Source organism: Myodes glareolus, chromosome 22 (assembly GCF_982192425.1).
Source record: "Myodes glareolus chromosome 22, mMyoGla1.1, whole genome shotgun sequence".
In the NCBI taxonomy this organism is placed as follows: Eukaryota; Metazoa; Chordata; class Mammalia; order Rodentia; family Cricetidae; genus Myodes; species Myodes glareolus.
In genome coordinates, this window is record NC_142047.1 from 37,914,837 (window position 1) to 37,940,185 (window position 25,349).

At 41.8% G+C, this 25,349-nt stretch overlaps 3 protein-coding genes across 5 annotated transcripts in view; 2 read left to right on the top strand and 1 right to left on the bottom strand.

Annotated features, from left to right (window-relative positions):
• Window positions 1–3,391, top strand: part of Fcsk (fucose kinase) — a 48,276-nt gene extending 44,885 nt beyond the window's left edge. Inside the window, exon 27 of the transcript XR_015735968.1 lies at window positions 363–3,391. The gene's annotated coding sequence lies outside the window, so the exon portion shown is untranslated. The remainder of the gene's footprint in view (window positions 1–362) is intronic.
• The window catches only part of Cog4 (component of oligomeric golgi complex 4), a 36,783-nt gene extending 14,943 nt beyond the window's left edge, over window positions 1–21,840 (bottom strand). The window contains exons 1-11 of one of the 2 annotated variants that reach the window (XM_048437258.3): window positions 21,650–21,840; window positions 19,563–19,645; window positions 17,800–17,914; window positions 16,945–17,119; window positions 14,753–14,946; window positions 10,159–10,264; window positions 9,509–9,666; window positions 8,008–8,066; window positions 5,776–5,909; window positions 1,574–1,692; window positions 943–1,109 (exon numbers count right to left, since the gene is read on the bottom strand). In XM_048437258.3, coding sequence (XP_048293215.3) covers window positions 943–1,109; window positions 1,574–1,692; window positions 5,776–5,909; window positions 8,008–8,066; window positions 9,509–9,666; window positions 10,159–10,264; window positions 14,753–14,946; window positions 16,945–17,119; window positions 17,800–17,914; window positions 19,563–19,645; window positions 21,650–21,805 — 1,466 coding nt within the window. In that variant the 5' untranslated portion in view covers window positions 21,806–21,840. Of the gene's footprint in view, window positions 1–942; window positions 1,110–1,573; window positions 1,693–5,775; window positions 5,910–8,007; window positions 8,067–9,508; window positions 9,667–10,158; window positions 10,265–14,752; window positions 14,947–16,944; window positions 17,120–17,799; window positions 17,946–19,562; window positions 19,646–21,649 lie in introns of both variants that reach the window. The other variant, XM_085681719.2, reaches the window with a different exon arrangement.
• A 218-nt stretch (window positions 21,841–22,058) lies between these two features.
• Window positions 22,059–25,349, top strand: part of Sf3b3 (splicing factor 3b subunit 3) — a 37,885-nt gene continuing 34,594 nt past the window's right edge. Inside the window, exons 1-2 of one of the 2 annotated variants that reach the window (XM_048437256.3) lie at window positions 22,059–22,307; window positions 24,312–24,452. In XM_048437256.3, coding sequence (XP_048293213.1) covers window positions 24,383–24,452 — 70 coding nt within the window. In that variant the 5' untranslated portion in view covers window positions 22,059–22,307; window positions 24,312–24,382. The remainder of the gene's footprint in view (window positions 22,308–24,311; window positions 24,453–25,349) is intronic. The other variant, XM_048437255.3, reaches the window with a different exon arrangement.

Consider the following 25,349-nt stretch of genomic DNA (forward strand, 5'->3'; position numbering starts at 1 on the left):
TACCTGCTGAGCCATCTCATCTGCCCTACATCAAGGTTTCTATACAATTAAATATTGGGGGGAGCTGAACTGGGCATAGTGGCACACACTTTTAATCTCAGCACACAGAAGGCAGAAGCAGGTGGATCTCTGAGTTTGAGGCCAGCACGGTCTACAGAGCCAAGTTCCAGTATAGCCTGAAAAAAACAAAAAACAGTAAGAGGGCGGGGGCTATTAGTATAATCCTTGGCTTGTAGAGATGGAAAATGTCTTTTTTTTTAAAGAATCATTTATTTATTTATTTATTTATTTATTTATTTATTTATTTATTTATTTATTTATTTATTATGTATACAACATTCTGTCTACATGTATGCCTGCAGGCCTGAAGAGGACACCAGACCTCATTACAGATGGATGTGAGTCACCACGTGGTTGCTGGGAATTGAACTTGGGACCTTTGGAAGAGCAGGCGATGCTCTTAACCACTGAGCCATCTCTCCAGCCCTGGAAAATATGTCTTTATAACTACTGCTTTTATTTAAACCACATGCTTTTCTTTTGGGTCTGAGGGTAATGACACATTCAACATACTTTAGCGATTTAGGTTAAGTAAAGAAGTTAGGTACTTAAGGCTGATGGACAGTTGGTCCAAGCTAAGGATATTATATTAGGAACAGTAGCTTCCTTTTTTTTTTTTTTTTTTGAGGCAGAGTTTCTCTGAGTCCTGGCTATCCTGGAACTTGTTCTGTAGACCAGGCTGGCCTCAAACTTAGAGTTCCATCTGCCTCTGCCTCCCAAGAGCTGGGATTAAAGGCATGTGCCATCATACCCAGCTAGCTTAATCTTGTTTGGGACTGAATTTGACCCATAATGAAAAAAGAAAAGAAGCAGTTGAGACCGAGGAATCAAGATACACCTAGAATTTTTATGCCTCAAAAGTAAAAAGGGAGTCAAGAGTACCTGAAGTCAGCTTCCAGCTCTCTGGTGGCAAGGTTGATCATGGCACAGAGACAGTCGATGTTAGAGCTGGACAGCGCTCGCCCAATGCACTTTTTAACAATGTAGAAGACATCATCCACCATGCTGGATGTCAACTGACCCTTTTCATAGGTATCCAGAGCCACAGCCTAACAAAAGGCAAAGCCCTCAGTGAGTATCCCAGTTCTGAATGTTCTAGATAGTTCTCTTTATACTAGCCCAGTCTCTGCACCCTTTTCCGTACTTTAACAAAATAACAACATAAAACCACCTTACTTCCTAATGATCACTACATTAGAAAACTGAGTATTTGGGGCCTCTGCCTTGGTGATATCCAATATCTTGATGTCAATATACATGCAGGGATGCAGGGAACAAGGCACTATAGGGAGCTGAGCTGTTCTCTTGTTATCTTTGGGAAAGACCCAGCTGGAAACATGAAGAATATGACAACTCCGGAGATGTCCTCTTACATACAGCAGTGCTACCCAGTATGCATTAGAAAGTACTCTCGAAGCAGGACCAAGAAATATGACAGGTCTCAGCCATTTCATTCAGCCTGGCTTCTTAGACAGGAAGCTCCACTTGCAAGAGATGTATCCTAATGTCCTACCTTATTGACAGTCTCCCTCATGAAGTACTCCTCCATGGTAATATAGAAGCCAATTAGCTCCTGCATGGTACAGCTCAATAGGCAGTTATTGAGGAGTTTGTCCAGGCACTTCTGGTGCTCTAGGGGACAGTCAAGAAAGGAATATTCACTTTTTCCCCCCAAGGGAAACAACGTTTTTCATTTTTCAAGTTCTCTTCTGGTTTTTGTTTCAAACAGGTTCGTATTTTCCATGAATAAAGTCACTTCTCCCATAGTAAACAATTTTGTACAAATAATTTAATTCTTTTTCAACAGTTCTCCAAGATTGCACAGAAGTCAAAAGATACATGTTTCCAGGGCAAAGACCAATATATATTAGATATAAAGCACATTATCCTCTATTATCAGCACTGTCTAGCTGTTCAGGAGGTATATCTTTGATGGTGGAAATTTTAAAATATATTTATTATTACTGTGTTTGTTGTGTGTGAATAATGTGTGAGAGTGTGGCCCATGCATGCTGTAGTGCTCTTGTGGAGTCAGAGGACAACCTTTAGGGAGACAGTTCTTTTTTTCTACCATAAGTTCTAGGGACTGAACTCAAGTCATGAGGCTTGTATAGCAAGCACTTTCATGGTCTGAGCCATTTCGCCAGCCCAGGACAAGGTTTTTGTTTTTGTTTTTTGAGACAAGAATTTCTCTGTGTAGTAGATCTAGTTGTCCTGGAACTAGCTCTTGGAGACCAGGCTGGCCTTGAACTCACAGAGGTTCACCCGTCTCTGCCTCCCGAGTGCTAGGGACTAAAGGGATGTGCCAACACTGCTCAGCAGGACATGTTTTACAATTATGCTGTCCAATATAGTAGTCAAAAGTTATGGTATGGCTGGGGAAATGGCCCAGTGGGTAAAGAGCTTGCTGTACAAGAATTCATATAGCTATGTTAAAAAGTCAGGAGAAAGCATCACACATGATGGCACATACACTCAATTCCAGCACTTGGGGGCAGGGAAATCTCTGTAAATTTCAGGCCCACCTGGTCTACATAGTGAGTACTAGGCCAACTAGGGTTACATAGTGAGACCAGTCTCAAACCAAAACCAAAACCAAGTCATGGAGTTGGCAGTCTGCTTGTAATCCTATCCTAGGATACAGAAACAGGGAACCAGAGAGTAAACTGGCTAGCCAAAGTAGGGCTCAGCAAGAGACACCACTTTAATATGTAAGGTAGAGAGCAACTGAAGATACTCAGTATGAACTTTGGGCCTTCACACACATGCATGTGCACCCTCTACATGCATCCATAGACATGTGGGAAAAAAGTTAAGATAGGACACCCCATCCCCATACCCCTTTAACGAAATCTTGCTGTATTACCTTAGGTAGACTCAACCTTGTGGTGGGACTTGTGTCTTAGCCAAGTGTTTGAGGGCTGGGCTGATCTAAAGTTTTCTCTGAGGCTCTAAAGTGTGGAGAAGGAACATAGCTCCTCTGAAACTGGCAACATGCTTGGCAGAGCCAGTAATAGCCTGAAGCCAGGGCTCCTGAGGCCCTGATGTTTGAAACCTGGAATATGGTTGGTAGAGCCGGTAATGGACTAGACCCTGGCCTTGGGGGAGCTGTGGCTTTGGATCCTGAGAACTCAACTCTTCCCATTTTATGGGGCTATAGCTATCAGTTCTAAGGCTGCTGTGTGCTTGGTCTGTAATGTCCTTAAGATACTCCTGTGTTCCCCTAGTGCAACACTTTTTGATTAGCTTTCCGCTGACTTCCTTCCATTTCTCTCCTGGAATAGTACACAAGACACTGTACTTCTTAATAAACTTGCTTGGCATAAGATAATTTTATGCAAGGTCTCCCACCTGTTCTATCTTCTTTATCTCCAATCCCCTAGATCTTACTTCTAAGGACTCTGTCACTAAAGAATGGCTTGCTGGTCCAGGCCAGCCAAATACTAGCATTACCAGGGTGTGCCACTATGCCCAGCTTCATGGCCACTCTTGAGACTTCAAATGTGGCTAAGAACTGAGCTTTAAATTTTAAATTTATTTTGAATTTTAATTTGAACTTTACAATTTTAACTTATTTTTTAAGACAAGGTTTCCCTGTGTAGACCTGGCTGTCCTGGAACTCTTTGTAGATGAAGTTGACTTCAAACTTAGAGGGTCACTTGCCTTTGCCTCCAAGTGTTGGGATTAAAGGGAACACCAACACGTCTGACTTTACTTTAATTAAATTTTAATTTCAGGGGCTGGAGAGATGGCTCAGCAGTTAAGAGCCCATGACTGCTCTTCCAGAGGTCCTGAGTTCAATTCTCAGTAACCACATGGTGACTTACAAACATCTATAATGGGATCTGATTCCTTCTTCTGGTTTGCATGAAGAGAGAGCACTCATGCACATAAAATACATGAATAAATACACCTTTAAAAGGTTAGGTAACCTTTTATAGTTACTCATAAGCACCTGGTGACTGCTATGCTGTACAACATAGATCTGAATAGTGATGGTTGTTATTGACATTGATAAGTAACTAACATAATTCCCTTTATAATACCCTGCCATGTTTTATTGGCATAAGTAACAAAGAATGTAGATACTACATGAGTCTCCAGGGTTGCCAGTAGGGGACCTGCAGATACTCAACAGGAACTCAATACTTTTTTTTTTTTTTTTTTTTGAGCAGGGTTTCCATTATGAGAATCAGGTTTCACTGTGGGCTCAAGGAACTCTCCTGCCTCAGGATTATGAGTAGCTAGGTCTACAGAGGTTTGGATCACTATACCTGGCATGTACACACACAGGCCTGTAGTAAATCTACTGGGAAGTTGGGGTGAGATGATTTCTTGAGATCAGCCTGGGTAACATGAGATACACTTCAAATCAACAATAATAAGACACTCAGGAGACAGAGACAGGTGGATCTCTGTGAGTTCGAGGCCAGTCTGGTTTACAAAGTGAGTTCCAGGACAGGCTCCAAAGTTACAAAGAAACTCTGCCTCGAAAAACCGAAAAACAAACAAACAAACCAAAACCAAACAAACAAAAAACCCAAGAACCATAAAACAAGAAAACCAGTCGTGGTGGTGGTGCACACCTTTAATTAGAACACTTGGGAGGCAGAGGCAGGCAGATCTTTGTGAGTTCAAGGCCAGCTTGATCTACAGAGCTAGTTCTAGGACAGCCAAAGCTACACAAAGAAACCCTGTCTCAAAAATCCAAAACCAAAACCAAAAAAACCCAAGAAAAGTTTATATGCAAATGAAACCAGACAGTGAACCATCTTTTTTAAAATTTTTATTTATTGGGACCAGAAAATGGGTCTTTTAAATTTTTTTGTTTTATTATTTTATGTGTGTGTTTACCTACATGTGTGTCTGCGCACAATGTATGTGCCTGGTGCCCACAGACACCAGAAAAGGGTGCTGGATCCCTTGGAACTGGAATTAAAGGCAGTTGTGAGCTTCCATGTGGGTGCTGGGAACTGAACCCGTGTCCTCTGGAAGAGCAGCCATTGCTCTTAACCACTGAGCAATCTTTCCAGCACCCCTTGTTTTTCTTCAATGCCATCTTTCTCTTCAAAAATTATGAGTGGTAGAACTGGAAGACTTTCTCTATTACGTAGATCCTCCCACCCCTCTTTTGAGACAGGGCCTCAAACTCAAATATCTGCCTGCCTCTGCCTCCAAAGTACTACGACTAAAGGTGTGCACCATGCCCAGCTTATTTTCTCTTTGTGAAAGGTTTGCGACATAACTCAGTGCTGGAACTAGAGGCATGTACTTCCATATCCTGTTTGTACTATATACTTAAGCTTACTGAGGTGTAACTTCTGATCCACAGAATTCACCATTGTATGTGTACGATCCAATGATCTTTACCAACTTACGATATTTGTGCAACAATGGCTACGATCCAGTTTCAGGTCTTTTGTAGTATTTAGACATTTATACGCACACTTTTATTAAGTCTAACTATAAACGAGACCCGGCACACAGAAAAGTCTAAGAAATGAATGGACATTGATTTTCCTTGTCTTTAGATAAAGTGTTTAGAAGCCTCAAAATTCCAATCTAATTCTAAGATGTGGCACACTGAACATTTCTTCTAAAGGTCATTTTGTCCAGAGACTCAGTGGTTTCCTTATTAGAAGCTCTGTGGCTATGACAAGACAGTGCCAACAGCTTATGCCAGTCCTCCCACCCAACGTGAAAAATATTTTTTACCTTGCTTTACATCTTCTGAAGCCATGGAGTCCCCCACCTCAAAATCTGCGCTGATCCTCTTCTTGAGGAAGCGTAAGTACAGCTCACTTCGGGCATTCATCAGGGTGACCTCAGTCAGGACGGGGTCCAGCTCCCTAAGACAAAGAACACAGGGAATAAGAACGCTCTATTCCTCTAAATGGAAGGCTACAAGGTAAACACAGACTCCCTCCTCCTCACCCAGGTACATAAGGATAGTTCTGCCTGGTGGCTGCATTGCCTTATTTGTCATAGAGACAGCTATCTACCACATTTTCTTTTTTTGTTAGGTACTGTCTAGCATATAATGAATGTTATATACATGTTAGCTATCATTATTATCCATTATTAATATTTGTTAAGTACTGCCCAGCATACCATGACCATTATATACACATTAGCTATCATTATTATGCTGGTTAGGTAGTTTGCTTGTTTTGGTTTTTCAAGACAGGATTTCTCTGTGTAGTCCTGGCTGTTCTGGAACTCACTCTATTGACCAGGCTGCCTGCCTCCGCTTCTTGAGTGCTGCTGGGATTAAAGCATGTGCCACCACTGTGCAGCTGCTGGTTAGTTTTTGTTTTTTTTAAGTCAATTTAACATAAGCTATGGTATTCTGGAAAGACCCTCAAATGAGAAAATGCTTTCATAGGATTGTACTACAGGCAAGTTTGTGAGGCATTTTCTTGGTTAATAACTAGTGTGATAGGGCCCAGAACCCTGGACAGGTAGTGCTAGCCCTGGGAGATGGTCTTGGGATGTACAACAAAAAAAACTTAGCAAGCCATGAAGGACATGTCTGTAAGTAGCACTCCATAATCTCTGCTATCAGTTCCTGCCTGCTTGAGTCTTTGTGTCAATGACTTCCTTCAATGACAGACTGTGATTAGAACATGTAAGTCAAACAACTTCCCCACCCCAACTTGCTTTGGTTATTGGTGTTGATCACAGAAACAGAAAACAAACTAGAACAATTACCATCAATTAGATAGACTATAAGTGCCATAAGAAAGGAAGCAGTATAATATGTATACAGTAAAATTTTTTTAATTTAATTTTTAAAACTAAAAACATTTAAAAAGTTTTTTCTATTTTATGTGTATAGGTGTTTTGCCCACAAGTACGTCTACTCAACAAGAGCATGCAGTGCCTGCAGAGGGCAGAGAGGGTGCTGGAGCCCCTGGAACTGAAGTTACAGATAACTGTAAGCTGCCATATAGAAGAATAGCTAGTGATCTTCATTGCTGAGCCATTTCTCCAGCCCCTTAATTAAAAAAAAAAAATTATGTGTGGATGTGGATGTCTGTATCTGGGTAGGTGTAGATGCCCACAGATTTCAGAGATGTTGGATTTCTTGGAGCTGGAATTACAGGTGATTGTTGAGACATTGATTTGGATGCTGGAAACCAAACTTAACCATTGAACCATCTCTCCAGTCCCTAATTTTGTTTCTGAAATAGGGTCTCATTAGTACAGGCTAGCCTTGAATTCACTATGTAGCTGTAGCTGACAACCTTGAACTTCTGATCCTCCTGTGTCTACCTTCTGGGGTGCTAGTATTATAGGCATGAACCATCATCTTGTTTTTATGTGGTGCTGGGCGTTGTGCATACTAGGTAAGCACTCTTACCAACGGAGATATCCTCAGCCACTAATCCATTATTCTTTATCAACTACATGTGTTATATAGATACTTTTGTATGGTATCTTCTATTAGGAAAAATTGATAAGAGTTGGAAATTGGTGGCTCATGTCTGTAATCTCAGCATTTGGAAGACTGAGGCAGGTGGATTGCTATGAGTCTGGCTGCTCTTCAAGAGGACCTAAATTCAATCCCGAGTACCTACATGGCAGCTCACAACTGTAACTCCAGTTCCAGAGGACCTGACACCTTCACACAGACATACGTGCAGATGAAACACCAATGCACATAAAATAAAAATAAATCATTAAAAAAGTGAATAAAACCACTGTGGGCATGGTGACACAGGTCTTTAATCCTGGCATTGGGAGGCAGAGGCAAGTGGATCTCTGTGAGTTCGAGGTTATCCTGGTTTACATAGAGAGTTCCAGGAGAGCACAGAGACACCTTGTTTCAAAAAACAAAACAAAATAAAACAATAAAATAAAATAAAAACTAAAAACCACATTTTAACAAAGTCTCTAAACTAGATGTAAAGAGTAATTGAAACTCATAGGCTGAAGGATTATTACCTTGGTTCAATTTTTTCTGTTGCAGAATTTCTCATCAAGTTACTCTGGACAAGCCGGAACTGCAAAATACCACAGAAATCAATCAGAACAGTATTCCTACGAGGCTAAGTTTCAGGTTGCTAACTAGGTTTACTTTTCTTTCAAGCTAGGGGTGAACTTTCTAGCCAAAGACTGATTTTGGTTTAGGCACTACTTAATTTTTTTTTTTTTCAAGATGGGGTTTCTCTGTGTAACTCTGGCTGTCCTGGAACTCATTCTGTAGACCAGGCTGGCCTGGAACTCAAAGATTCGCCTGCCTCTGCTTCCAGAGTGCTGGGATTAAAGGAGTGAATCAGCACCAACTGGCCAATTAATTTTTTTTTTTTTAACAGGGTTTCTCTGTAGTGTTGGAGCCTGTCCTGGAACTAGCTCTTGTAGACCAGGCTGGCTTCAGACTCATCGAGATTCACCTGCCTCTGCCTCCCAAGTGCTGGGATTAAAGGCATAAACCACTACTGCCTGACTAATTTTTATTTATTTTATTTTATGTATGGATATTTTGCCTGCAATGTATGTTTAGTGTATGTGAAGGCCAACGAGGGCTTCAAATCTGGAACTGAAGTCACAGTTGGTTGTTAGCCACGATGGAAGTGCTGGAATCAAACTCAGGTTCTTTAGAAAAACAGTAAATGCTCTTAACCACTCTGGCCCTTGTAATTACATTTAGAAGTAAGACGAGGAGCTTGTGAGATGGTTTAGTGGTCAAGAGGATTGGGATTTGGTTCCCAGAACCTATGTGGCGGCTAACGACCATCTGTAGCTTCAGTTCCAAGGGATCTGGTGCCTTTTTCTGGCCTCCATAAGCACTAGGCATGCACATGCTGCATATATGTACACATGGTCAAAACATTCATACAGAGAAAATAAAAACTCCATTAAGTCTTAAAAAAAAACAAATAAAAGTAGTGCTAATGCCATTTTAATGGACTACTGTCTAGTTTCCTAGTCTCGGGTTTTGCTTATAGATATGAACCAATCTACCTGACCTTTTGTTTTTTTGTGACAATGACTTACTATGGAACTCAGGCTGGCCTCGATTTCCTTATGTAGTCTAGGCTGGCGTCAAAATAATGGTGATCCTGCTGCTTCAGCCTCCCAACTGCTGGGATTACAGCCATGGACCACCAAGCCCGCTGCCCATTCCTATTTCTATATGCTACTTTTATTTCCAGTGCTTATGAATATGGAAAATAGTTCTGAAAAAGGAAGCCATAAGAAAAAAAAGGTAAAATTCAGAACAAATTAATATTTGACATTCAACAGGAGAAAAATCCTCTTTGCATCATTAGAGGGCACTGTTGCACATTCAACGGCCAAGAATTTGATCTTGTTTCTGTTAAGGTAGTATTAGGCAAGGTGCAGAACAGTATACCTTCAGCATCTTTCCTTCTCCTTCTAGTTTACTGAGTGCCCTGCCCTGACTAAAGCTGCTTTCAACCTGCAGGTAGTTTCCTCTGCTCACCTGCTGGTGGTAGTCCCTCTGCTTGACGAACTTGTTCACCACCGTCTCCACCTGTTTGTCACATTCTACTTGAAGATGCTTGATCAGGGTATAGAGTCTGCCAGGTCCATAATAAGTTTCCACTATGGGTTGGTGAGTTTCCACAATTCGGGCAATCCCTAGAAGGAAGTGAGAGTTGGACTCCACATGCTTTTTCCATTAAAATAAATTCCTTCCCTCATCCAAGATTAACTTAGGTCTAACTCAATCCCTCTCAGCTACCTTATATTTGAAATGGAGAGTTATAGTTGTTGCTTGATGTTGCTAAGAAAATTTATTAAATAGAAATGGTGACTGGTATATGAACAGGCACTTGAAAAGTCATAGTAAAGCTGTTTTCTCTAGCAGGGTCTTCAGAATAGATCATCTTCCTTGTAGTAATTTATTTTAGGTTAAATTTAGTTTTTTTTAGAGTTTAGGTCTTGAGGGCTAGGAATGTTAAACATTCTGGAGACTCCAATCGTGCTAATCAGATACAAATCTGGAAACTGGTCAACTACAGAAAACTATAGGATTGGATCAAACACACCTGAGTAGAGGGAAAGGCAAGGCAAGGATGCAGATGTTGGAAGAAAGCGTCTTTGGTCTCCCTGGAGTAGAGAGAGGCTCACCTTCAAACAGGAGAGTGAGAGTGTCTGCAAAGATGATGGCAGCTCTTCTGTCACTCATGTCTGACCCCAGCACCAACAGCAGGTTCTCCTCAGCCTTGCTGGCCACCTGAGAGCAGAAAGAAACCCACACATATTTCTCAGACCAAAGGCTTCTTGTCAGATTTTCTTCCACCATGTTCCCTTGGTGGTTAGAGGTTGGAGGCAGCATTGAGGAACCTCTGTGTGGGTGCTCAAGCAGGACAAGGAGCCTGAGAATGTGATTATATTTATTTACTGATTGATTGATCGGTTGATTAGAGGCAGGGTCTCTCTATATAACCCTGAGGCTACTATTAGTACTCTTAGGAGCAGTTCTTCCCAGAGAGATCCTTCGTCTGGCGAAGGACGGCTATGCAGTTGGAGGCCCACATTGGAGCACCGGATTGAGCCCCCCCGAGGTCCGGAGGGGGAGCGGAAGGAGGAGGAACATGAAAGACGAAATCAGTACTGCGAGGGATGCTATCACCCACTGATACAAGGGAACGGATCTGATGAGAGTTTACCAGGGCCAGCCGGACTGGGACTGAACGAGGACGTGATCTAGCCAGATTCTCGGAATTTGGCCGGATTCTCTGACTGTGGCTGGCCCGGGGTCTTTCTGAAAAGCCATTGACTATGACACTGGGACCTGTTTCCTCTGCATATGCTGGATTTTGGGGATCCAGTCTGTTTGGACGCTCGCCTCCCTGGACCTGGAGGGAGGGGGAGGGAGCTGGAGCTTCCCACAGGGCAGGAAACCCTGACTGCCCTGGGGGACGGAGGGGAAGGAGGGGGGGAGTGGGGGGAGTGGGAGGGTGTTGGGAGGGGGGGCGGAAATGGAAACAGTACTCTTAATTTCAATAATGATCTTAAATGTAACTTGATGTATTTATAGTGCTTTGTTGAGGGGTCTGGAGAGATGGCTCAGTGGATGAGAGCACTGGCTTGATTCAACTCCAGTTACAAGTCCTCTTCTGGCCCCCACAGGTACCAAGCATGCAAATGATGAACAGATATACATGCGGACAAAATCCCCATACACATAAAATACAAATTAAAAAAATAATATTTTAAAAATTAAAAATGTACCATAGGACATTTTATTATTGAGTTAGGGTCCCTCTAAATAGTCCAAACTGGCTTAGAAGTGACTGTATAAATGAGGCTAGCCTTTCTTAAATTAGTGATGTTTCTGCCTCAGGCTAGCATCACAAACACATGCTATACCATGATGCCTAGAAACTGTACTTAATTAAATGTTTTATTATATCACAGTGTGTGTGTGATGTGGGATTCCCCTCTATATGCTAATTAATACGTTTTATTACCATTGGTTAATAAAGAAGTCATTTTGGCCTATGGCAGGGTAGAATATAGGTAGGTGGGAAAACTAAACTGAATGCAGGGAGAAAGAGGGTGGAGTCAGGCAGTTGCCATGTAGCTGCCAAAGAAAGATGTCAGAACCTTACTGGTAAGTCACAGTCTCGTGGCGATGCACAGATTAATAGAAATGGGTTAATTTAAGATGTAAAAGCTAGCTAGGAATATGCCTGAGTCATTGGCCAAACAGTGTGTAATTAATATAGCTTTTCCCTTTACAACTGCGCACGCAGGCGTGTGTGTTTGACACAGTGCATGTGTGGAAGCCAGAGGACAATTTACTGGATTTGTTTTTTTCTTCCCTCTGTGGGTCTAAGGGATTGAACTCAGGTTGTTAGGCTTAACAGCAAATGACTCTACTCACTGAGTCATCTTTCTTAATTTATGCTTGTTTGTTTGAGATGGGGTCGGTCTCTCTATGTGGCACTGGGTGTCCTGGGACTCACTATATAGATCAGGATGGCTCAGAATTCCCAGAGATCTGCCTGCCTCAACCTTCTGAGTACTGGGATTAAAGGCATCTGCTCCTATATCTAGCCATCTTACTTAATCTTTAACTAAATTTTTAGAATCAGTAAAGCACATACTTAAATGTTTAAAAGAAACAAAGTCCTTTCTCTTACCTACATCTCAAGATCCGAGTTTCTTTCCATAATATTCAGTTCTTATATAAGTATGTATCTTTACTGCCACTCTCCTCAACTGAAATAAGAATGACAGCTTACTATTTTATACCCTATTTATTTAACAAACCACAAATATTATAAGCGGTGGCTCTCAATCTGTGGCTTGCGACCCCTTTGGTAAACCTCTACCTCCCAAAATACTTACATTACAATTTATAAAAGTAGCCAAATTACAGTTATGAAGTAGTAATAAAATAATTTCATAGTTAGGGGTAAAAGACTTCAGCATTAGGAAGGTTGAAAGCCACTGTTATAAAGTAAAATAAACTGGGTGGTGGTGGCGCACGCCTTTAATCCCAGTACTTGGGAGGCAGAGGCAGGCGGATCTCTGTGAGTTTAAGGCCAACCTGGTCTACAAGAACTAGTTCCAGGACAGGCTCCAAAGCTACAGAGAAACCCTGTCTCAAAAAACCAAAAATAAAGTAAAATAAACTAGTAAATGTGGGATGGTTTCCTTTTTCTTTTCTTTTCTTTCTTTCTTTCTTTTTTTTGGAGACAAGGTCTCTACATAACCCTGGTTGTTCTGGAACTCACTATGTAGACCAGGCTGGTCTCAAACTCAGAGATCTACCTGCTTCTGTCTCCTGAGTACTGAGATTACAGGAGTGAGCAACCATGCCCAACCTGTTTTGTTTTTTTTTTTCTTAATGGCAGAGTAGTGCTCCATTATAAAGAATTCTTGGATATAAGAAGGATGCACTGAGCGATGGTTAAAAAGACCCAACAACTCTGCACATTTGTTGACTCTGTTTCTGTCCATCTTGTAGTGATATTTCATTTGTATTTTAATAAATAAAGCTTGCCTGAAGATCAGAGACTAAAACCACTTCACTGGTCAGTCATACAGACCAGGCAGTGGTGGCACACACCTTTAATCCCAGTAGGCACACTAGTTTGCCATAGTGGTACACACCTTTAATCCTAGCACTAAAGAGGAATGTAAAGCGGGAGGAGGCAGGTTTCAGTCTCAGCCTCGTTCTGAGGATTTCTGGAGGCAGGACTGTCATTTTTGGACTGAGGTAGAGGTAAGAGCCAGTGGCTGGCTGCTTTGCTTTTCTGGTCTTCAGGTTGAACCCCAGTATCTGTCTTTGGGTTTTTATTAATTGTGCTACACCATCTTTGGCGACTAATCTTTTTTTTAAAGATAAAGTCTCATGATTTATTATATAGCAGAGGACAACCCTGAGTTCCTGACCCTTAAACCTCCTTCTCCTAAATGCTGGGATTACAAGCATGTATCATCACAATAACTGAAAATTGTGTCTTTTCTCTTTTTAAATCTTTGTGTGTGAGCTCATGTAGATCCATGCCACAGTGTATGTGGAGGTCAGAGGACAACTTTGTAGTGTTAGGTTTTCTCAATCCACCTTTACATGGCTTCTGGGGATCAAATTCAAGATCCAGGCTTGCACTCAAGTACCTTTGCCAACAAAGCCATCCCACATATCCTTTCAACTGATCTTAAAAGAAGCTAGCCCTTAGTGATACATGCCTATAGTCCTATAGACAGGGGTAGGAGGTTCAAGTTCAAGGCCAACTCAGTCTACATACTGAGTTATACCCAGAACCACAAGAGTCTGTCTCAAAGAACAAACAAAATCAGAAAGTAGTTCCTAAGTAACAGCTTGAAAGGGTGACTCAACTTATCAAGGGAAGTTGTATTTTAATTTTTTTGTATTTTTACCTGGTCTTTTGAAAACCAATATATATCAGCAGATGTCTAGGCTATGCCTAGAAAAGAACAGGCTATTTAAAAATATGTGCCACTGGGCGGTGGTGATCACACCTGGGAGAGATTTTCTGATTGGTTTGAAGTGGCTAAATCCGCTTCTAGTCTGGACCTTTGAGGTAGGAAGACACATATCTTTGTGTCCATATTTTGAGGCAGGGGGAAAACATGCCTTTGATCTGGATCTTTTTTTTTTTCTTCCTTTTTCTCGAGACAAGGTTTCTCTGTAGCTTTGGTGTCTGTCCTGGAACTAATTCTTGTAGACCAGGCTGGTCTCAAACTCACAGGCCTGCTTCTGCCTCCTGAGCGCTGGGATTAAAGGCGTGAGCCACCACCACCCAGCTTTGATCTGGATCTTAAGGCTGGAAGACACAGGTCTTTAATTTGGTTTTTGAGGCCCAAAGACACTTGCCTTTGATCTAAATTGTGAGGCTGGAAGACCCACCTTTAATCTGGGCCACACTTCTGTTGAAAGTCTACATAAGGACATGGAAGAAAGGAGCTTTTGCTCTTTGTCTTTTTGTCCTTTCCTTGCTAGCACATCCAATTCCTTCACTGGCACTGGCACCTACTTCTTCGGGATTCCAGCACATACAGAAACCTGCTGAGACATCCAGTGGGATGAGCAACTCCTGGATTCTTGGATTTTTTTTGTTCACAGCTAGCTATTGTTGGATTATCTGGACTGCAGCCATTCCAATAAATCTCATATATATATATATATATATTATACATTTCATAAGTTCTGTGATTCTTGAGAACCCTAATACAATGCCCATACCTGTTTGCAAAGGTATTCTGAGAATTTGCTTAGCCCATCCTCATGTAAACCTAGCAGTGGGAAGATCTTGAAGAATCGTTCCACCTGGGGCAAATCACCTTCTTTGGTCGCCATATCAAACTTCTCTGCTACTATGCCTTTAAGACGCTGCTCAGCTTCCTGCAGCAATTTCAGGTTGGCATCAATAATGCTTCCTGCTCAATGGAGAGAAAATGAAGATCAGTGTAAGAAATGGTGCTATATCAATCAGGTCCCAGACACTATGTGTACCACTATTCATATGGCGAATATGTTTAAAAATTGACTGTGTACAAGATACTAGACTTGCAATGTGGATGACTGAAAGGTGAATCTGCCATGATTGTACTGTTGATGAAAGTTATAATTAAGTAAAAGATAAAATATGTGCCATATATAACACAATTGAATTTATAAGAAAAGTCCCAAGAAAGGTGCCTAACAGTTACATTTCTGGGTGAAGTAATTAAAAAGACTTCCTAGAAAAGGTTATGAATCATCTCTCTCTCTCTCTTTTTTAAATAATTTATTTAACTTTATTTTATGTGCATTGGTGTGAAGATATCAGATCCCCTGGAACTGGAGTTACAGACAGTTGTGAGCTGCCATGTGGGTGCTGGGATTTGAACCTGGGTCTTCTGGAAGAACAGCCAGTGCTCTTAACTGCTGAGCCATCTCGCCAGCCCCTGAATCATCTCTTAAAGCTGGACAGGACTTTAAATTCTGAGTATGAGGGACACATTCCAGGAAAAGGAACTGTAATAAACAGATAGAAGCAGAAGTATGAAGAGTATCTGCAAAATACTGCAAGTAGTCTATGTCTCAGCCTACAGAAGAGCTCGAGTCATTTGCACACAGCATGGAGGACGAGTGACTTCTCCAGAGATGGAGTGACTCAGTCACAGAAAGTCAAGACCCTACACGAAGAATTTTTTTAGTGCATGTATGTGTAGAGTAGAAGACAAACTTGGGTGTTATCCTTAAGAATACAGACCATTTCCTGGCCAGGAAGTGGTGGCGCACACCTTTAATCCCAGCACTCAGGAAGCAGAGGCAGGTGAATCTCTGTGAGTTCAAGGCCAGCCTGGTCTACAAGAGCTAGTTCCAGGACAGGCTCCAAAGCTACAGAGAAACCCTGTCTCCAAAAAACCAAAACCAAACAAACAAACAGAAAACAAAAACAAAAAAAAACCAAACCACAGTCCATTTCCTTTGAGAGAGAGTCTCTCATTCACCTGGAGCTCACCACCTATACTAGATAGCCAGTGAGCTACAGAAACCTGTCTCTGCCTCCCAGCACAGGACGGCAGGCATGTGCCACCATGTCTGGCATTTTTACATAGGTTCTGAGGATCAAACTTAGGTCTTAGTGAAGCAAGCACTTTACCAACTACACTATGTTTTCCAGCCCAAGAATTTAATTTTATAAATGAGCAATATGATTAAGCATCAATAACCCACTAGCCAAAGACTCAGAAGATACAAGATCAGTTTCCTTTTCCATTGTCTCAGAGTTTCTTTTGCCATGGTAAAATACCATGACCAAAGTCAACTTGGGTTGGGGGTAGAAGTTCTTTAGTTTATAGTACATCATTGGGTAAGCCAAGACAGGAATTCAAGGTAGGAACCTGGAGGTAGGAATTGAAGCAGAGGTCATGGAGAAATGCTGCTTATTGAGTTGGTCTCATGGATAACCGGCCCAGATGTGAGCGATGGGCCCTTTTACATCAATTACTAATTAAGAAAATGTCCCACAGACTCACCTATAGACAATCTAGTGTAGGCATTTCTCCATTGAGGTTCTGCCCAGGCAACTCTAACTTATGTCAAGTTCGCAAAAATATCAACTAGGATATCTATCAAAGGGGTATATTATCTGTCCCAGGATGGTACAAAATTACACGGTACTACTAGATATAGAAACATCCTAATATCACATACCTTCCTAATTTTGCTTTGTTTTTGTTTGTTTGTTGTGTTTTTAAGAGATGTGGGTCTTACTTTGTAGCCCAGGTTGGCCCTGAACTCATGGAATCCCTGTCTCAGCCTCCCAAGTGCTGCACTACAGACTTGAGTAACCATACCTAGCAACACACACTTTTCTTGATTGAGTTTACTTAGTTTAGGTCACAGATGCTTACAACCAAACCATAATCAACCGTAAGGATACTGACCTTCTTTGCCTTGTCGGCTGAGCTCAATAACTGATTTGTCCAGGCACAAGTAACGATGAATGTGGGCTGCAGCCTGCTCATAATCTTCATTCCTTAAAGCAGTCTGAACTCCATCCATGCAGAACTTCAGGTCCAAGATGTCATCAGCTCTCTGAATGGCCTGATAGAGGCGGTTCTGCAAAAAGTCTTTGTGGTTAAAGACAATATCCTATTCCTTCAAACACTCTTCAGAACGTAGAGAGATTTAGGAGCAGAACCTAGTTAACCGTCATCCTTTGCAGCTGTAACTGGCAAATTAAAAACACTACCATAACCACTTATCTTATAAAACTGTTATGGGTGATAATTAAGAAGACATTAGCAGATACCATGATTTAATTAAATGTGGTTAATTCATTTTAATAGAAGCATGAATGAGAATAATCTATATTTATCTTGTTAACTTTATAACTGAATCAAGATGTATGTAATATCAGAAACATAACATCACTGTGCTGGAGTCTAATCTAAGGCTTCAGTGCATGCTAGGTAAATACTCTACCAAGCTGCATCCCCAATCCCTTTATTGACATTACAGTACATTAAACCACCTCTGCATTCCTAAGACAAATGCTACTGGTCTTCGTATGTCTTCGTATATAATCCTTTTTATATGTTGTTGGATTAGTGCTTATTGAGGATTTTTATTTTTAGTTTTTATGTAGTATCTTTTCTGGTTCTGGTATTTCCTATTGCATTTTTACTGGATGGTTCTTTTCTAGTCTCTAATATAATTTCTTCTCTCCCTTCTTCCCTTCCCTCCCTTTTCGTATTTGGGAGGGAAGCAAACATCCCAAAATAGCTCAGTGGGATTACCTTGGCCAGGTCAAGCTGACGGACTTTGCTGGACACATTCTCAGCTAGGTTGCAGGTAAAGGTGATCATTCCAGCCAGCTGCTCTGCATCTCCCTCAATCAACTGCAGGTTGGGACTAGAGACAGACATTGTCAGGGCATACTTATCTGCAGAGGCAGAGGGAATGAACAAGGGGGAATAGGTGTGTGTTTATTTTTTTCTCCCCTGGATGGAGATGGAGACTGTGTCTTCTACTCTCACTTCTTCTCCTTTTCCTATTTCACAATAGTCAGTCTCTCTCTCTCTCTCAGTGTGTGTGTGTGTGTGTGTGTGTGTGTGTGTGTGAGAGAGAGAGAGAGAGAGAGAGAGAGAGAGAGAGAGAGAGAGATTGGTATTGAACCCAAAGCGTTATAGTGTTATGTAGGCTAGGAAAGTGCTCTATCATTGAGTCATGTCCCCAACTCTTTCTCTTTGTTTGCTTTGATAATGATGTTTAACATAGGCCTGGATAGTCTTAAATTCATTGTGTAAGCAGTGAACTCCTTGATCCTCCTGTTCTTGCCATCCTAGTGTTAGGATTACAGGTGCTTAATACCACGCCCAGGGTGCCTAGTCCCTCTCAACCCTTGTTGAGGCAAGGTTTTAAGCTGGCCTTAAACTGAGATGTTCCTGTTTCAGCTTCCCGAATGCTTAGATTATAGACATATACAGTGCTCAGCAAATATACAAAATTGATAAAAGCAGTAGTTTTCCTTTTTTACGGGGTGGGGGGAACTTCAAGACAGGGTTTCTCTGTGTAGTCCTGGCTGTCCTGGAACTCGCTCTGTAGACCAGACTGGCCTTGAACTTAGAGATTCCTCTGCCTCTACCTCTTGAGTGCTGAAATTAAAGGAGTGTGCCACCTCTACCACCACCAGACTAAAAGCAGTAGTTCTTAAACTAGAATTGCAAAAACAGAATCACCTGGGAGAATTATTAAAATACATATTTCTGGACCCCACCAACCACCAAAATAGTCTGTAACTCGGGGGTTTCAGAATTTCTTTCTTTTCTTTTTTCTTTTTTTCCTTTTGAGACAGGGTTTCTCTGTGTAGTCCTGGACTCTATAGTCCAGGCTGGCATCAAACTCAGAGACCTGCTTGCCTGTCTACCAAGTGCTGGGACTAAAAGCATGTACCACCATCACCTGGTCAAAATTTGCATCTCTATTAAGGTTATATGTGGGTCAAGATTATTTTTGGTTTGCTTTTGGATAGGGTTTTACATAGCCTAGATTAGCCTCTTAGCTCACTATGAAGCTGGCCTTGAACCCCATACCCATCAGCCCCTATCGCCTAGGTATTAGGATTTTAAAGTTGTGCAGCACCACACTTGATTGTAGTCTAAAGCCAAAGACCTTTGTCCTTTTTTGGGTCTCATGGCCCATGCTGGCCTTGAACTCCTGATACCTCCAACTCCAAGGATTGAGTACAGATTTGAGCCATCATGCTGAGTTTCAAGAACTTTTTGATAACTATCAAAGTGTATACCCTTAGATGCTCACTTTGAGTTGTTGCTCCTTTCCATTTCAAATGCTTGTCATTTCATAAAACATAGTTAGGAAAAAGAATCCTCTGTTTTTCTTTTCTTGAGATAGGAACTCACTCTGTAGCTTAGGCTAGTTTCGAAGTTGCAGCAAGCTTCCCACCTTACCCTCCTAAAAGCCTGGACTATTGGCTAAGAAAACTAATTTTATCCAGTGGTTCCCACTGTACAGTACAACTTTTGCTGTGATATATACTTACCCCATTCTGTGGAGAGTGACCATCTTACTTTCAATGGTGTTTTGCTGTTCCAAAAGAGCATCCAGCTCTTTCTCCACCACTTTCTGGAACATGAACAAACATTTTAACTCAGAATGGTTATGAGGAATTTTCTTTTTTTGGAGGGCAGGGAAGGGGCAGGGTTTCTTTGTGTAGCCCTTGCTATCCTGGAATTTGTTCCATAGACCAGTATAGCCTCAAGAGATCCGCCTGCCTCTGCACCAGCATGCCCGGCTAGGAATTTCCTTTTTAAGTTACTGGGAATTAAATTTATGACCTTGTACATGCCAGCAAGTGTTCAAATATTAAACGTTATCCCTAGCTCTAGGAAGAAGGAACTTTAAGTGCTTTTAGAGTTATCTAACTTAGCTGGGTATAGTGCCACACATCTTTAATGCCAGCACTGGGAGAAAGAGGAACTTGGATCTCTGTGAGTTTGAAGCCAGCCTTGTGTATATATCAAGTTCCCAGACAGTCAGTACTACATAGAGAAACCCTGTCTCAAAACACACAAAATTATGTAACTCAACCTAGCTAAAAAGTGAATCCCATTTCAGAAATTTTTCCTCCCACTACAGTCCCTTTGGACATCCACACTGCTTTGGTTGGTTGTGGCAGACTAAATCACTGGCTATGAAATCTTTCTCACATTTCTTTTGCTAGAGAGTCTCCTGCAATTCAGGGTGGTCTCTCACCTATTCTGAAACACAGGATGACCTTGATCTCTTGCCCTTTCCTTCCAAGTGCATTATAGGTGTTTGCACAGCACACATTTCAAGTATATCTGATTCCATCTAGCAGATGAATAACACATGGGAACAAGCAAATGTTTACTCAATACTATTTGTAGATTGTGCTCTGAAGTTTAGTGGCTAATCCGAATGTGTGGTGATGGACCCTTGCAGCCCAGCACTCAGGAGACAAGCAGGAGTTAAGGCCAGTTTTAGCTACATAGTCAATTTGAGACCTATATGAGCTACATGAGACCCTATCTCAAAATCAAAATAAGTCCTGGAGAGATGACTCTGGCCATCAAGTCTGATGACTGGAGTTTGATCCTCAGGATCCACATGGTAGAAGGAGACGCCAATTCTGAAAATTGTCTTCTGACTTCTACACTGGTGCTATAACACACTTCCTTCCCCCAACACACGAATGTTAAAAAGAAACAGAATAAAATGTAGTAGCTAAACAAAAGCAATTTCCAAAGAGTTAGAAAAAAGAAAAAAGTTCACTGCCAAACAGCTGCCAAACTTTTAGATCAGCATTTACATCTGATTAGCAAGGACTTCAACCACACTGGAAAAATGAACTGACAGCATCAGGTTGCCACGGAAAAGGCAGGTATACAGAGGTAACAAGCTATCAATTGAAAGGCAATCAGAATTCTGTCGACACCTATACATCAAAGGGACAAGAGATGAAATGACTTGCTCTGCTTCGCCTTAGCCTTTAACATCCCGACTCCTAGCGGTGAGATTTCAACCCTGCTAGAGGGTTGTAAGCTTGCCCACAATTCCAGCAGCGTGACAGGATGCCACAGGAAGCTGGCAAATCTGAAGACAGTCCGGGCAAAGACGAGGCCTTCTCAAAATAAGAAAATGTCCAATCTCCTACAAAGCTCGGCATTTAACTGGAAGGCTGAAATTACACACACACAAAATCATTCACTACAAAATAGTCTTAAAACTTCAAGCTAATTTGCAGTAACTTCTCCCTTACATGAGTCGAGAAGAAACTTTCATTTCTTTTCACTTCCCAGACCAAAACGATTCTTAGTTTGAAAAGCAAATAAATAATGTATGTTCGTATAAATAATAGCACACACCACTTCCAGCGTTACTCGTCAGGGAAATCAATACCGGGGCAGACCAAGAAAGAAGACAGTCCAGGTAAACAGGCCAAATAAGCTTGAGAGACTAGAATTGACAGGTGACCCCAAATGCCCAGCTACACTAAAGCGTCTTGGGGAGGTGTTAGCTTCCCCTGGTAAAGAGAATGACGCCTCCGATGCCCTGTGCCGCTGGATTCCTCCAGAAAAAAAAAAAAAAAGAGGAGCAGCTCCCCACCTCTTCGCCGCAGAGTCGTTCGTACACAGCTTCCAGCTCCTGCAGCTCTGTCAGAGAGCGAATGAGCTCGGTGGAGATTTCGGAGCAGCGTCCTCCTCCCACCCCCTCCGGTGGCGGAGGCGCTGACAACTTCTGAGGGGATTCTAGATCCGACATCTTGGTTCCTGTTAGGCGCTTCCGGGATCGCGAGGTCCCCTCTACGTTGGCGCGGTGACCTTTGGGCTGTCCACAGAAATGCCCGATCAACGAATTTGAAGTCTAGTTTTAAAATTATTTTTCTATTCTCAGCAAATTCACTATAATATGTAATATTTATATAACTTAAAGACCGAAGACGCCTGGTGAAAAGCATTTTAAAATTACACACATTTATCAGGCGGAGGCTGGATACCTTTTCCCGTCGCGCGCCACCCGAAGGCCTGTCTTGAGGGCTAATGGCGGACGCCGGCGCGTTAGCCCTCGCTGTGGTTTAGGCCTTGAAGGATTTCAGCATCCATCGGATACCGACGCCATCCTTCTTCCAGCAGGCTAGAAAAGTGGCCTGGCAACTTCTCTGTCGCAGAAGAAGCGGAAAGCGTCACGCGAGAGAGCTGCTCTGCGCTCTGGCGGGCGTCGCAGAGGTCGTTTTAGGCCAGAGAGATTCGGTAGGCGTGAGGAGGTTAGGAAAACGCTTGCGGTGCGCAAATGGTTTCCTGGGCTCTTCCCCCGCTTCGGGGCGCAGAGTGGGAACGAGTCCTTCGAAACACGGCTCGTACGTCTGACCTGGCAGCCTCGTCTCTTTCCAGCCCTCGGGGAGGTTGAGGCAGTGTTCTTGGGGGGTGGGAGGCCCGAGTGGGGTCAGCGAGACCCCGGAGGGAGTCGGCTCCTAACGCCAAGGTGTAAGAACTCAGCTTGCTCAAAAGCTATAAACAAGAGGAACAGTCTTTGGATCCGAGAATCTGGCTTGAACTTTGTTTTGTCTTCTGAACCTGTTTTCTCTTGCTTAAATAAAGGGAAAAAAAATAAAGATCAATAGTGTCTGCCGGAAGATTGCAAGAGGTGATCTTGGAACCGGAGAGATCGGGCTTCCTAGGTTGGGGGAGGGGCGGAGAGGAGTAGCTTTCCAAGTGTTGGCGGTTAAAGTCTCCTGCTGGAGTACTCCTGTGATATTCCTCCAGGGTGGACCCTTCCATATGGTAGGAAACCCGTTTGGTTTAGTTGTTCATTGAGTGAATAGGCGTTTATTTTAATCGCCCATCTGAAGTGTAACCTAGTGGTGGAGCTCTTGCCACAAGGCCAGGGGTTTCCTTCCAATCGCCACTGCCACAAAATTCTCAAATATAGAGCCTTAGGAGATGCAAATGAAGATTAGACCAAGATGCCGGTTTTTATCTGTTTAAAGCAAATGTCCAAAGTCTTAATATCACTTTGGCTGCTTTTGGTGCCACTGAAAGTCAGTTTGGAAGTACCAGAATTTAACAATTTAAAATTTTAAATTCCGCTATCTGCCAGTTCCACTTTTGGGAATAAATCTTAGAGGTATACTCATAAACCTGTATGTGTAGTATTAGCAGTTTGGCTAATTGAATTATAATGTAACCATTGAATAATTGTATTTGTAGCAAATAAAAGACCCTTTATTGGTGACTCAATAGTTCATAGAGAACTTGCAGCGTAATTAGTATATCTAGTTCCCAACCTCTGGTTAAACAGAGGGCATAAAATGTCACAAATCTGTGTTCTTGAAATTTTCTACACATATATAAGCATATGGGAAGATAAAGTTGGAAAGATTTATTCCCAAAAAGAATTGGATGGTTGGGACACGGATCTGAAGTTTTTACTGGGCATTTGAGTTTTGAATGATGTGGACTACAGTTAACCATAAGTTTTCATTTGTCTGACAAAAAAGATAAAGGCGTGTTGCATTAATTGAACAAGTTCTAGTTCCTGCTATGTTGGACAATGGATATAATTTTTGAGCTTTAGTTTCCTTGACCATAGTTTGTTTTTGTTGTTGCTTTTGTTTTTGTTATTAGCTTAGGCTGGCCACTGAACTTACAGTAAATTCTTCTGACTCCCCAGGGCTAGGATTATAAAAGAGAGCCACGATGCCTGTTTTTGTTTGTTTGTTTGTTTATTCTTACTCCTTAAACCGTTGCTGAGTGTATATGTGCACACCTTTAATCTCGGTACCTGGGGGGGGGGGTTAAGCAGGAGAAGTTCTCAGTTCCAGAACAACTGTAGCTACATGATGAGTCTTTGTCTCAGGAAAAAAGAAAAACCTAAGACAGGGTATTGTAGTGTTGTCCATTCTGGCATTTTCTGTGTAGCTCGTAGCTCAGATATCCTCCTGCTTCAGTCTCTTGGCACTCAGAATGCAGGGTCATGCCAATATGTAGGCTTCGTAGGACTCTGAGATGAAAAATAAAGGGTGTAGTGTACTAGAATGGTACCTGGCATGGAAATGATGCGGTGTCTTTCCTTTCCCTTGAGAATGTAACCCAGGGTCTCCTGCTTGCTAAGCAAAGATTTCTAACAATGAGCTCCATCCCAGCCTGAAAAGGCACTCCCAGTGATAAATGTGCTCTGCTGATTCTGTCTTCAACCAGACATCCCTATGCAGATGTTCTTTTAAAAACAGTAATGTTTCTGTTTTCTTTTTCTTTTTTTAAATCTGTAGCTTACTTTGACTTGATACTGTTGGTATAGCCAAGACTCGAAGTACTGAGTGTCTCAGTTTTGCTTGTCACCATGTTTCTGTACAACTTGACCTTACAGCGGGCCACTGGCATCAGTTTTGCCATCCATGGCAACTTCTCCGGTAAGTTCTCTAGGTAGTAACTTTGTGAACCGAAGTAAATTTATTTATTTATATATAAATTTACATATATATAGTGCTTTTGTGAAGAAATGTTTTCCATTTATAAAAAACATTTGTGGACTTTGTTAAATTATGGTGTGTTATCTGTCACCTAATTTCAGGTGCATTTCTTTTCAGTTAATTATTCTAAGTATAGGTGCATATCTCTTCCCAAGTTGTGTATTGTTGTAAGGCATAAGCTGTATAAATCATTAAGTCATGGTCCCCCCACCCCCAGACAGTCTCACTGTAGTCCTAGATGGGCCTCTTGCCTTAGCCTCCCAGAGATGGGATTACAGTTCTTAATCTGGAGTTTGATATCAGAATTTTCAAAAGAACATCTTAACTGGGTATGATAGTTCATGCCTATAGCCTTAGCACTCAGGAGCCTGAGCTACTATGAACATGAGTTTGAGACTAGCCTAAGTTACTGCCCCCCTCCCTTTTTTTTCTTTTTTGCTTGCTTTTTGTTTTTCAAAACAGGGTTTCTCTCTGTAACTTTGATTGTTCCAGAACTAGCTCTGTAGACCATGCTGACCTTGAATTCACAGAGATCTGCCTCCTCTGCCTCTTGAGTGCTGAGGTTAAATGCGTTGCCACCACTGGGCTAAGTAAGATACATGGTCTTAAGAAAATAATGGGACTGACTGGATAGTTTATCCAGTGAAAGTACTTGTTGCTCAAACCTGACAACTAAGAGTTATGGGTAAGGTACTTGCCATACATATGTAAGGATCTGAGTCCATGTAGGACCATGATTATTGGTAACAGGTACTTCTCAGCTGTGTATATTGGTGACCAATTTTAGGAAAATAAGGTTGTTTTGTTTTTTAGTTATGTAACCCTTTATAAAAAGCT